General features: G+C 36.1%; 1 protein-coding gene across 1 annotated transcript; it reads left to right on the forward strand.

Annotated features, from left to right (window-relative positions):
- Positions 1-1,792: 1,792 nt before the first annotated feature.
- On the forward strand, positions 1,793-4,307 carry LOC110917419 (pentatricopeptide repeat-containing protein At5g04780, mitochondrial). The gene is made up of 2 exons (XM_022161982.2): positions 1,793-3,742; positions 3,842-4,307. Exon 1 carries the CDS (start codon positions 2,104-2,106, stop codon positions 3,601-3,603), a length of 1,500 nt encoding a protein of 499 aa, XP_022017674.1. The 5' UTR covers positions 1,793-2,103; the 3' UTR covers positions 3,604-3,742; positions 3,842-4,307.
- Positions 4,308-13,032: the final 8,725 nt, after the last annotated feature.

A 13,032-nucleotide genomic window follows, 5' to 3' on the forward strand; every position in this document is an offset into this window, starting at 1 on the left:
AGTAAATGAGGGTTGTGAGGGGTGCGTGTGTGTGTAATTTGGTACCTAAGTGTGATGAAGAGGTGGGGTTTGGGGGATCTTTTACTGGGGAAGATGAAGATGGACCAGAGTTCATTTGAAAGGTGGGAGGGGTGAGAGCAGAGAAATGAAGTTATGAGGGTAGATGAAGATTATCTGTTGCTGTGTATATTTATTAGAGTTAAATGAATTAAGTATAATTAATCTAATTATTATAATAAATTAAGATGGACCAAAATGCCCCTGCACTAAAGGACAAAATAACTTGCTTTCAACAGTCAAATAAGAGGGATTTTGGATTTTGGACTAAAATGGCAACAAAATGCAAACCACAGGGACGCAGATGTAATAAGTTTGAGATTTGGACTAAAGTGGCAAAACTGGCCAAACCACAGGGACCAAAATAGCAGTTTACTCTAATAATAATAACAATAACAATAATAATAATAATAATAATAATAATAATAATAATAATAATAATAATAATAATAATAGTAATAATAATGATAACAACAATAATAATAATAACAATTTTAACAATAATAACAATATTAATAACAATAATAATAACAATTTTAACAATAATAACAATAATAATACCAAACAATTAATATGTCTAACGTAACTATATAAATTTGATAACTGTTGTTTTAAGTACGGATTGCCCGGGATGGGGTGGGGTATCTCACCACCATATCCTCAAACGTCCGGATAGTTTTGTTGAACGTAAGGACCGCTCGGGGAAATGAATTGCTGATGACCACCGTCTATTTAGACACCCTGAAACCCTAGACGCCTCGTATAGACCTATACGGGACGTGTAGGCACTGAATTCAATAGGGTCTAAATGGGGGTGTCAGACACAAAGTTTAAGAAACCTAGACGCCTCGTCTAGGCCTATACGAGGCGTCCAGGGTTTGATTGTTTTGGTGGGGTAATTTGATTGTTTTTGAAGGTGATGTTTTTTTGAGTGAAATTTTTTTTAAAGAAAGTTTTATTTTTTGTATAATAATAAATTTTACCGTTTTCAAGATCGGCTCTTTAAATATATTCGATCGTTTAAATATTATATTGTTTTTAACATTTTATTTTTTTTAATATTATCCCACCATTAAAATATTATCTCGTTTAAATATTATTTAACATTTTGAAAATTATATTGTTTCCGTATTATATTCTCAACATATATTGTTTCCGTATTATATTCTCAACATATATTTGTTTCCGCATTATATCAATTTAAGACAAACAATCGTTAAGTAACCGAATAACTAAAAACAAACTTAAATATGACATATAATATAAGTTTGTACATCCATAACTAAAATAAAAACTAAAACTGAACACTAAATACCAAAATATATCCATGCAGCTGGTCTATGCCTCCGGGAACGAGTCCGAGTCCGAATCCGGATCTAGCTGTTGCGGCTGATGCTGGTGATGTGGTGCTCGAGGTGGTGGGAGCGGTATGGGGGTAACCCCTCTCTCTCGTCTATCATGCGCCTCCCGAACCAACCAACCTATCAAATCGTTCAACCTGTCAAGCTCGGAGATACCTAAAAATTAAGATACCTAAAAATTAAGAACTTTTTTAGTTTAATGCATAAGGTACAACTTTAGATTGAGGGTAAATTAGTTTTTCAAACACAATTACACTTTAATCTCTTGTTATAATTACACTTTAATTCCCTAATTTTTAACAGAAATAACTAAACCATACCATGCACACATAAAATAAATATTATATAAATAAGAAAATTACAGTGTCGCACACAGTCGCCCTAGCACCTTTCTAATAATTATTTAGCATCAATTTGGTTGTTTGGGTCAAAATATTAGTTAAACACATCAATTTGATTTTGGTGACGGGTGAAAATGGGCTATAATTGAGTCAGTAATCAACAAATTAGCATCTTTTTTTCTTTTTTATTTAAACTCATTGTTGCAAAGCGTATGTATGCACCATATTGCTGTAAATTTTAATTATTTGTTTTTCCTTCTTCAATTCTTTTCAAGTTGAAGACTGTTATCCTATGTTTAAGCGATGTTCTACACTTTTACTTGCAACAACATTATTTGCAGAGAATGTCATATAGTGTGGCCAGCTTGAGTGCTATTCTTCGAAACTGCATTCCTCGTACTGTATCCACTCACGCTAAACAAACCCATGTGCAAATACTCATTCACGGATTGAGTCACGATGTCACGCTTCAAACAGATCTTTTACTAGCTTATTCTAGAGGCATTCTATTGAATGCCCGCCAGGTGTTCGACAGAATGCCTGAACGAAACATGCACTCTTGGAACATTATGATTTCAGCCTACGTTCAGAACTCTATGTACCATGATGCTCTTAGTGTCTTTCATGAGTTTTTGGACTCGGGTATGAAGCCGGACCACTACTCGTTGCCTCCGTTACTTAAGGCGTGTGCAGGAATTGGTGATGTTTTGCTTGGTGTAATGTTGCATGGTATGGTAGTTAAACTTGGTTTTGAAAATCATGTTGTGGTAGGAAGCTCGGTTCTGGATTTTTATTCGAAGTGTGGGAGCTTAAACGATGCAAGAGTGGTTTTCGAGGGGTTGTTATGGAAAGATTCGGTTGTGTGGAATTCGATGATTTCCGGGCTTGCTAAGGGTGGTTTGCATATGGAGGCTTTGAGTTGTTTTAGAAACATGCTTGGAAGCAAAACGAAGATTGACGCGATGACAGTCCCGACGCTTTTAAGTGTTTGTGGGAAGCTAGGAGATATTACAAAAGGGAAAGAAATACACGGGCAAGTATTAAAGAACACTGTGTGGTATAACGATATCGCTATCTGTAACTCGCTTATCGACTTGTATTCAAAGTGTGGGTGCTTGCGTGATGCCGAAAAGATCTTTTGTAGCATGAAAAATCTCAACTTGGTGACATGGACAACGATGATATCCTGCTACGGAGTCCATGGTAAGGGTGATAAAGCGTTAAATTTGTTCGAAAAAATGAAAGACTCGGGATTCAAACCGAACAGTGTCACACTCACTGCAATCCTAGCTAGTTGTAGCCACTCGGGCTTTGTAAACCAAGGCCAAAACATTTTCAACTCAATAAGATCATCGTACGGCTTTGAACCTAGTGTGGAGCATTACGCTTGTTTGGTGGATCTCTTAAGTCGTTTGGGATGCTTTGAAGACGCGTTAAGGTTGATAAACAGTATGAAAAGGGTTAAAATGGTCCCGTCGGCTAGCATATGGGGTGCGCTTCTTGCTGGTTCTTTGGTGCATAGAAATGTTGAGACTGGTGAGATGGCAGCCCGTCATCTCTTTGAAATAGAACCTAAAAACGCTAGTAATTATATTGCTTTGTGTAGCATATATGATTCTCGAGGCATGTGGAAGGATGCTTCTCGGGTTAGATTGAAAATTAGAAGATTGAGGTTGGATAAAACTCCGGGTTGTAGTTGGATTTCGATCGGTGGAGAAATTCACACTTTTTATCAAGGAAACTTGAGTTTTTCTTTTGATCGAAAGACTCGTGAAATGCTTGAAGGGGTTATCAGAATTCCCCTTTTGGTTCATTCAGAATTACAATTATCTTTGTTATTCTAAATTAATCAGATCATATCATTTATAATTGAAAATTTGTTCGTGTGACCTCATAAGTCAAACTAAACTGCAAGATCTTAATCCGTTCGCATGGCCTTTCATGTCTTAGCTGAGCCGTCTGGATTTGAGAGCTTTTGCAAAGGTACCAAAATGAAATTTAGAGGGAAAGAGAATAAAAAAAATTCCAGTTTTCGCTTAATTTTTTAGCACTTTCATATCCAGTTTCGTTTAATGTTTTCAGGTATAACATGGTGCCTTAAATATGTGCGAAAACATAAACTGTGGGATTCGGTGGCTGTCATTGTGTTGTTTGTTACCATGTACCAAAAAAACAGAAGAAAATATGTACAATCCTTAAAGGCTTATTTGACACTTGTGACAGTCACTAACAGGTAATTGCTGACAATCTACGCGTGAACGTTGTAAGGGTATTATGGTCATTTTACATACAACCTATTCTAAGGTTGGTGTGGGAAGGGGTTGGTTAAAACTTTATTAAGTTCTAAACATTTGTAAAAAGATCATTACTTTAGCTAACTCCTTCGAGTTGTGTTAATGAATCATTTGTACATCAATCTTAAGTCTTAATTTAGGGGTGTAAACGAGCCCGAGCTCGGCTCGAGCTCGGCTCCTGATGGTGTTGGATACACCGCGTTTTCTACTCCTCAAGGGCAATATGAATGGCTTGTAATGCCTTTTGGATTAAAAAATGCACCACAAATATTCCAAAGGAAAATGGATATAATATTCAAAGATTATGATTTTATTTTTATTTACATAGATGATATCTTAAATGTTAATTTGCATCTAAGTAAATATTTTTTTTATTATTATTGTTATTGTTATTGTTACTTATTGTTATTGTTATTGTTATTGTTATTATATTATGTATAAAAAACTAAAATTTTGTCTGGGCTCGTTTGCTTGGGCTCGATAACTAAACGAGCTCTATTTAAGGCTTGAGCTCGGGTTCGTTAAGCTTGGGCTCGATAACTAAACAAGCTCTATTTAAGGCTTGTTTACACCCGTAAGTGTTAACAACCTGGGCACATTGTTATACGTTTAATGAGTGTATGCTTTTTAAACATAAGGTAGGATGCAAGTAAAGGTCCAATAGTTACCATTGTCTTCTATTTTCTTCTTCCTTTTCAATAAAACATGTATTTTTTTTTTCTCAAAAAAGGTTAATAAGTCAACTATGTTATCGCTATCTTGATGAAGGCTGTGAGTTATCATAACGTTTATTTTCTATTTCTTGTTGTCAAGGCTTATTTTGATTCTCGCTTTGACCACATGTTAAATATTTCAATTCCCGTATATTTAATTTACTAGATAATATATAGAAATGATATTTTAATTAGTAAAATGTAAAAACCAAGCATCCTTTATTCGCATCATGTTACTTGTATAATTCTTTTGTAACTAAGAAACTTTCATTGATGGTTAAATACAAAACATTGTAATTGTGTGCCTTTTTGCTCATTTAGATGGAGGTGTGGTGTTTTGTTTGTCTTTTGCCCGTTTGGGTTGGAGGCGTGTGTTAATGAACTTTTCAAAAAAAAAATACAAAACAACTGTTAATAAGTTTCAAGATCCACATTTTAGTTTTTTTTAAACGGCAACTCAAACACTCTCTAATTCTACTATTAAATTACATTTTTTATGCACAAGAGGAAACGAGTAATGCTCTCACCGCTTGGAAAGACAAAGTTTTATCTAACGCCTTCGTACCACTAAACCAAAGGCACTTTGGTACACAATTTAGTAATTATTAACTTTATTATCATTTAATTGGTGTAATGTGTTTCCTATGCCTTCGTACCACTAAACCAAAGACGCTTTGGTACACAATTTAGTAATTATTAACTTTATTATCATTTAATTGGTGTAACGTGTGTCCTATGTTGATTTTATTATTATTATTATTATTATTATTATTATTATTATTATTATTATTATTTATTTTCTATTAAATACAAAGCTTTTTGTCTGTGATAAATTTGACTGCTATGTGAATAGTTAAATCAATGTTCATCAACAACAAAATGTCTCATTAGTGATTCATGTAATGAAGATAAGGTCATGATTTGGACGATGTTTATAGGGAGATATCTAATATTGAGACTAATTTAAATTAGAATAGACTATCAAGAAAATTGCATTTATCTCCTCCACATATGTTTAAGACATTAATTGTTAAACGGGTGACCAACAAAGAACGTGTGTTTCTCCATAGTTGAACAATAACACCACCATCGAATTGTAACACCTCCATCACATCAAGCAAATATTCAAACCTAGTAGGAAGTTTGTCTATGTGCATGTGTTTAGTGGAAATAAGCCGTGCCAAGATATTGTCTGTTTTGTCCCCGATGGGTTGTTCATCCAGGAACTTGCGGTTTTGATTTTACCCGATGAGTTGCTCGTCCAGGCAAAACGCATATTGGTAGAGAAGGTTTCCACCCCCTTATAAGGAAGGCTTTGTTTTCCTCCTCAACCGATGTGGGACTTATATCTCCAACCCCCCCCCCCTCTTAAGGAGCGCAACGTCCTCGCTGGCTCACCGGCCCAACCCCTGGCTCTGATATTATTGTAACAACTCAAGTAAACAGTGACAAGATATTGTCCGCTTTGCCCCCCGATAGGTTGCCCATCCAGGAACTCCCGATTTTTTTTACCCGACGAGTTGCTCGCCCAGGCAAAACACATCTTGGTAAAGAAGGTTTTCACCCCCCTTATAAGGAAGGTTTCATTTTCCTCCTCAACTAATGCTAGATTCTTACGAAAATCGGGCAGAGTTTCTTCTGTTTATAGAACAAAACCCGATAACACAAGTTGTCGATAATTTTCCCAACATCAAAAGTCCAAGTCACTATAGCGTATTTATGTAATACCCCGTGTTCAAAAGTCAAAGTCAAGATTGAAGTCAAAGGAAGAAAAGATTGCTAATTGCGATCTGTCACTCCTTGCTCAACTCTTGTTTTGACTTCTTTGACTTGTAGATACTCTACTTATTTTATCGCATTAGTTGTATTATGTGGAGTACATATTAATAATCAAGGTTTAATCGCTATTTATCGCCTATTTTATCGCTTTATCGCTTATCGCATCGCAATCGCATTCGCAACTCGACTTATGCGTTCTGGATATTGTTTTATGTGTGTGTGCTATTTATGTGTTACTTGTGCATGTTTATTAATGTGTATGTTGTGGTGATTAATCAAAACGCAATCGCAACTCAATCGCAATCGAATCGCAAACGCTACACGCAAGTTAGTTATGATGATTGTATGTTAGATATAGTATTTGTGTATTTATTGTTAGTCTATCTCATCGCACACTCGAGACTCGCTTAAACGCAACGCAAAACCCAACGCACGAAGCGAAACGCCGAAACTCAGTCGTCGGAGCCACTCGATCGAGTGACCGCTCTATCGGATGGCCAACCGATCGAATTACCATCCGATCGGACAGTCATCCGATCGGTGACCCACTCGACCCTATGCACTTTCCTTTTTGGGAAACCCTATAAATACCCTCACTTGTCACATCACTTGATGCGACAGCTCTCCACTCGACCCAGCCGCACTCAAGCTCTCTTTCTCTCGATTTCCCGCGATTCTTGTAAGTTTTCAACCTAAATCTTGTACTTCTATGATCTACACACACTTCTTCATTATTTTCTCTTTTGAATCTCAACTTTTAACCGTGAAATCAGTGGATTCGAGGTGTTCTAGGATGATGTCATCATGGAGTTCATATGAACTTCATGTTTTGCCTTCAATCCACCAAGAACAACTTAGATCTGGACGATTTCCACCCGAATGAACAAAGATCTTGCATAGATCTGAACATATTCATGGTTAAAAGGATTGAAAGATGGTTTTCCAACTTTCTTTCAACGCTTTTACACTCAATGCACTCAAAACCGATAGAATCGGAACTTGTTCTGATCTTCTACTCCTTCTTAGTGATGTGTTGGTAAAAGATCTGATTTCTATCACAGAGACAATCGATTTCGGGTTAAACATGAACCACCGTCACGAACCTGTGAGCTGATCGGACTTGGGTGGTTCCTGTTCGATCGGGTCACTTGGGTCATGATGGGGTTTCAGTTGTTTAGCACGATATCACACCGTCTCGATCAAAACTGCAAAACTATCAAAACAACCAAGTGTCAAAGACGATCAGGCTGTTGGGACGGATTGCCGTCCGATCGGATTGCCGTCCGATCGGACAGCCACCCGACCGGCTTGCACATGGTTCCACGCTTAAACTTTTATTTAAACTATTTCGAGGTTCTGAACGTCGAACGGATTACCGTCCGATCGGATTGCTATCTGATCGAACGACCGTCCGACCATGTGACGTTGGGACATCAACACATAAACAATTTTCAACATGTTCACTGCTTAGTCAGTTCTAACGGATTGCCACCCGATCGGTAGACTATCCGGTCAAGTGACAACACTGCTGTGAACTTGTTCTCTAAGAAATACCTCGCCGAACAGATCGTCACCCGATCAAACCGCCGTTCGATCGACCAACCTGAAGGGTAGAGATACTTCCTTGTTTTCAAAATGCTACAACGAAAACTTCAAAATGCAAACCATCATACACAAACACATCCTCACCAAACGAGGTGTCAATCCAATCGAATGGCCATCCGATCGGATGACCATTCGAACGGATTGACATCCGATCGACTGGCCATCCGATCGGATGACCATTCAAACGGATTGACATCCGATCGACTGGCCATCCGATCGGATTGCCATCCGATCGGATTACCATCCGACACTTATCACTTTTGCACCGTTTTACACGCCGCTTATCGTTATGCTATCGTTAACTATTCAGGCTAATCTCTCTCAGCGCTCCCTTCAATCCAAGACAGTGTTTACTTGTTAAGCACGATTTGTGAGTATACTCGATCCCTTTTTGCTTTACGCACTTTTGGGTGTTACATACGTTACTTATTCTAAATGACAATCGACACATAACGCAACATTATTTATACGCTAACCGTTATTGCATGATGTGTGTTATTCAATGAATGCTTGTATATTATGTTAACACAGTGATTGTTGCCTGACACCTTAGCAACGATAGTACTATAGTTTGGACTCAGCACCTGTCGTGGACAGGGGTTGTTAAGGGCTTTACTTCACGTGTCCCAGTGGGGATATGTGTTGCGCATTCTACAACTCGCAGTCACGTCTGTGCATATTTCTCTGTCGATAACCTACTTGCCTTCACTTTATACGTGTTACATGCTGGTTATGCGTAAACGATTTCGAACTCTATTATATCTATTAAACTTGTATGCTCACCTTTACACCATGTGTATTGACCTTTATTTTAACGTATGTAACAGGTGTTTAGGATGCTATCTGCTAGGATGCTTGCTTTGTGGAATCAAGTTAGGAAGAGTCTAGAAACAAACAAACAATTTATTTAAATCTGAGTTGTCGGAACAATTTACTGTCTTTGAGATTTTATGTCTGTAACAATTTATTTGCTGAATATGTTTTGGTATGGGACTTAACGTTAAATATTCTGTAATATTAGTTGTTATGGATTTCTCCTGGACAATCTGTTTCGCTCAGTGCCATGCCCCGATGTTACCACCATCGGTTGGGGTGTGACAATTTATAACTTCGAGTATAGATGAGTACAAGTCCAGTTAACTTCCAGTATCTTACGTGCAATCAATATATTATTATTCTACAATCTTATTAGTCGGATCGGGTTCGCTAGAGCTTGTTAAACATTCTGTTATTACAAATAAAACATGTACTTACAGACATGTTAAAAAGATTTTATGAATAGATTTAAATATATATTTAATCACTCGAGAACTAAGTTGTTCGTAAGCTTAGTACATATATGGTGTATATGTGGGATTAAACGAACCTAGGATTATTGTTTGCATCACGGTAATAACCTTACCATTAGGTCGCACGTTTAACGATTTGGTAGAGCTCGACTCCACGTGAGACAACTTTACTCTAGTATTGGTTACTTATGATGTACTAAAACTACTAGAGATGTCTTGGTGAGTATTCGCATGATATGCCAGTTTGTGTCCCTAACACATAGTACTTTTGGGATATAACACGCACCCTAAGGTATGTTTCATTATCTCTTATATACACGCTTTCCTCGGTGGAAACATAAACGCAACGCTTTCCTAGGAGGAAACATTAACTCGGATTTTTAGATTTTCGAATTTCATTTATACCACATGCTTACTAAACGCAACACATATCTTGAAAGTCCTTACGCATCCTGAAACATTAATATAAGCAGTTATGGAGGTAATTTGAGTAGTACTACTAGGTTTGACAAACCCCACCCGGGCTAGTCGCGCTAGCACGACTGCGAGTCAAATAGGTGTAATATTGACCTATCATTTGCACCATCGTTTGATATGACATGGTGGCAGGCACCAAACACGTTCAATGAGCTTCGGTTCAAAACATTTCATAACTTGTAAACATGCTAGCTACCTAAAGATATATCTGAACTTTACATTATCTAGAAAACATTTATTTCTATTGAAACTTGTAAACTCACCAGCCTTATGTTGACACTTTAACTATGTTTTTCTTAGGTCGTTAAGGTACACATCAGGACTATGATGTATCATGGAGTCGCATTAGTTTCGTAAAACATTTAGACTTGGCTTTAATTTCATTAGTTATCTTTGGTTTTATATCTATTTATGCTTCCGCGATTCAAATGTTTAAACCGTTGTTTGTTTTTTTTTTTTTTTGTTTTTTTTTTTTTTTTTTGAGGATGACCAGACAGTGGTATTTTTAAATCATATAGTGGTCGTTAAATATGACTAATAACCGTGATCCTGGTTTGTCACGCGCCTCACAGTAGAACCCCGCAGGTGGAATTTGAGGGTGTGACACGTTTGATGATGAGATAGTTGGTGACCAACGTTGATTCTTATACTATGCGTAAGGGTTAATGAAAAAGTACAAAAACAATAGCCACTGCACAGCCACATGGTGGTGTGGTTTTACTTACACAACCATCATTATTGCTCTAGTGGTGGCCACGGGTATTTAAGTTCCACTTATGGTGGGCCCGGGTCAGTTTTCGCCTCAAGGTCTCAAGTTCGAGTCTTGGTGATAGTGGTTTCTCATTGAGGGGTTTAAATTGGGGATCTATTGTGCGAGGGGGCTCTCTAGCGCGGACCCGGTTAAGACAACGTATGCTAGACCTCCCGGCATTCGCGAATAATTCACACCTTTCAAAAAAAACTAAAAATTTAAATAAAAGAAAAAAATAAAGAAAGTTTGTGATTGGTTACAATGATGGACCTCATCTCTCCTTCAACATTTACCCCCGTTAAGGACTTGGCGAAAGGGGCTTTGGCTCCCCGTTTCATGCCAAAGCTTCGGTGTTTGACGTCGGGTATAGATGATGTGGAAGGTCCTTAACGCCCACAACGTCTGGTTTATGCATATTAATCAAACTAGTTTTTTTAACTGCCAACGAATAAAAGTCCGACTATCCGAGGTAACCCAAAGGCAAAAGGTGCGCAGACATCGTTGGGTAGCCCAAACCAACCATCCCCAGTTGCGTGGAAAACCCGCAGCCTGAAGGCTCACTGCGATAAAACCCGATTGGAATTGGATTCGAACATGAGATCTATGGCCTTAAAACCAAATCTTCACTTCCCCTCCAATGCCAATTGAGTAGGGGTGTGAACTTTTGACACGACCCGAAAACCTGACATGAACCAAACACGAAATTCGCGGGTTTAGGTTTAGTCTAAACGGGTTCGGGTCAGTTTCAGATTGAACCTGCAAACCCGTTTAGGTTAACGAGTCGGGTTCGGGTCAATCTGGTCGGGTTGGCGGGTTGACCGTTTAACACATTTATACTATATTATATTATATTTTTTACAATATATTTTATGTTATAAATTAAATGGGGTGTGTATTTTATGCCATGATTATAACTTAAAAAGAGAAATTAACATAGATTTTATAATTTGAATATGACATTATTATATACATTTGTGTTTTTAAGTAAACTAGTTTTAATAAAGTCGCGCATTGCGGCGAAACAGATTAAATGATAATATAAAACAAAAGTTATTTTAGAATGAAGTTTGTTGTTTAGAAAGCCAAACCGTCATAATCGGTTCAATTATCATCGTACCATTTTATTATACCAAATATATACTCTAATTTGAATATAAATTCATTTTTGACAATATTTATACTCGAATGTCAAAAAAAACCAAACAAAACTACATATTTAGGTTTTTAGAAAAAAGTTAACGAATGTAATTTATTTAAGAAATATCAAATTAAATAATAAAAGACATATAATTTGAAAAAAGGAAAAAAGATGATTTAAAAAAAAAAGAATTGTTATAAAGGAAATATGATTTAAGAAAAGGAAATATAATTTTAAAATAAAAAAAATATTAAAAAATTAAAAAAAGTTTACGAAAGTAAGGTATTAAAAAATACAAAATTAAACAATAAAGAAATTATGATTTAATAAAGGAAAAAGAATTACTATAATGAAAATATGATTTAAAAAATTATATTTGAGAAAAAAACAATTACTAAAAAATAAAGGGCCATTTTACTAAGAAAAGGAAACTTGATTTTAAAATTAAAAAATATTAAAAAAGTTTACGAATGTAAGGCACTAAAAAATAAAAATTAAACGATAAGGAAATTATGATTTAATAAAGAAAAAAAGAATTATCATAAAGAAAATGTGATTTAAAAAAAGAAAAAAATACATTTGAAGAAAAAAAACAATTATTAAAAAAATGAAAGGCCATGTTACTATTCATGGCCCTTCACCACTAATATATATATAATATAATTGTAATTTTAATATATAAGTTTTCAAAAAAAAATTAAAAAATTCGGGTTAAACGGGTCGTGTTCGGGTTAACCCATGAAACTTCGGGTCGTGTCCGGATTCATATGTATGATACGATTTTCGGATTCGGGTCGGGTTCGGGTTCGTGTAAAATTTTCGGGTTCGGGTCGGGTTGAACCCGCCAACCTGCGAACACGATCCGTTTAGCACCCCTACAATTGAGAACTTATTGGCATTAATCAAACTAGTATATGCACAAATTTAATTATAGATAACACTATTTTGATTTTGATTTTGATTTCCTAATAACTATAAGTTTCATGGAATACCTCACGCAGCCTTGAGCATGAAATTTGTTATATTAAAAACTAAATTTGAAAGTTTATATAATAATTAAAAAAAATGTTTGTTATAGCATGCTCGCAGTTAGATTAATAGCTTTTTTTGTTATTACACCAAGTTTTTTTTTAAAGATGGATAGGCGTGGTACTTGTTGCAATATAAAAGAGTCCTTCACTATAAAAATGATTGATGCTCCTGTGGATGATAAGAGGGAATACAAAT

The sequence above is a fragment of the Helianthus annuus genome, chromosome 16 (genome assembly GCF_002127325.2).
Source record: "Helianthus annuus cultivar XRQ/B chromosome 16, HanXRQr2.0-SUNRISE, whole genome shotgun sequence".
In the NCBI taxonomy this organism is placed as follows: Eukaryota; Viridiplantae; Streptophyta; class Magnoliopsida; order Asterales; family Asteraceae; genus Helianthus; species Helianthus annuus.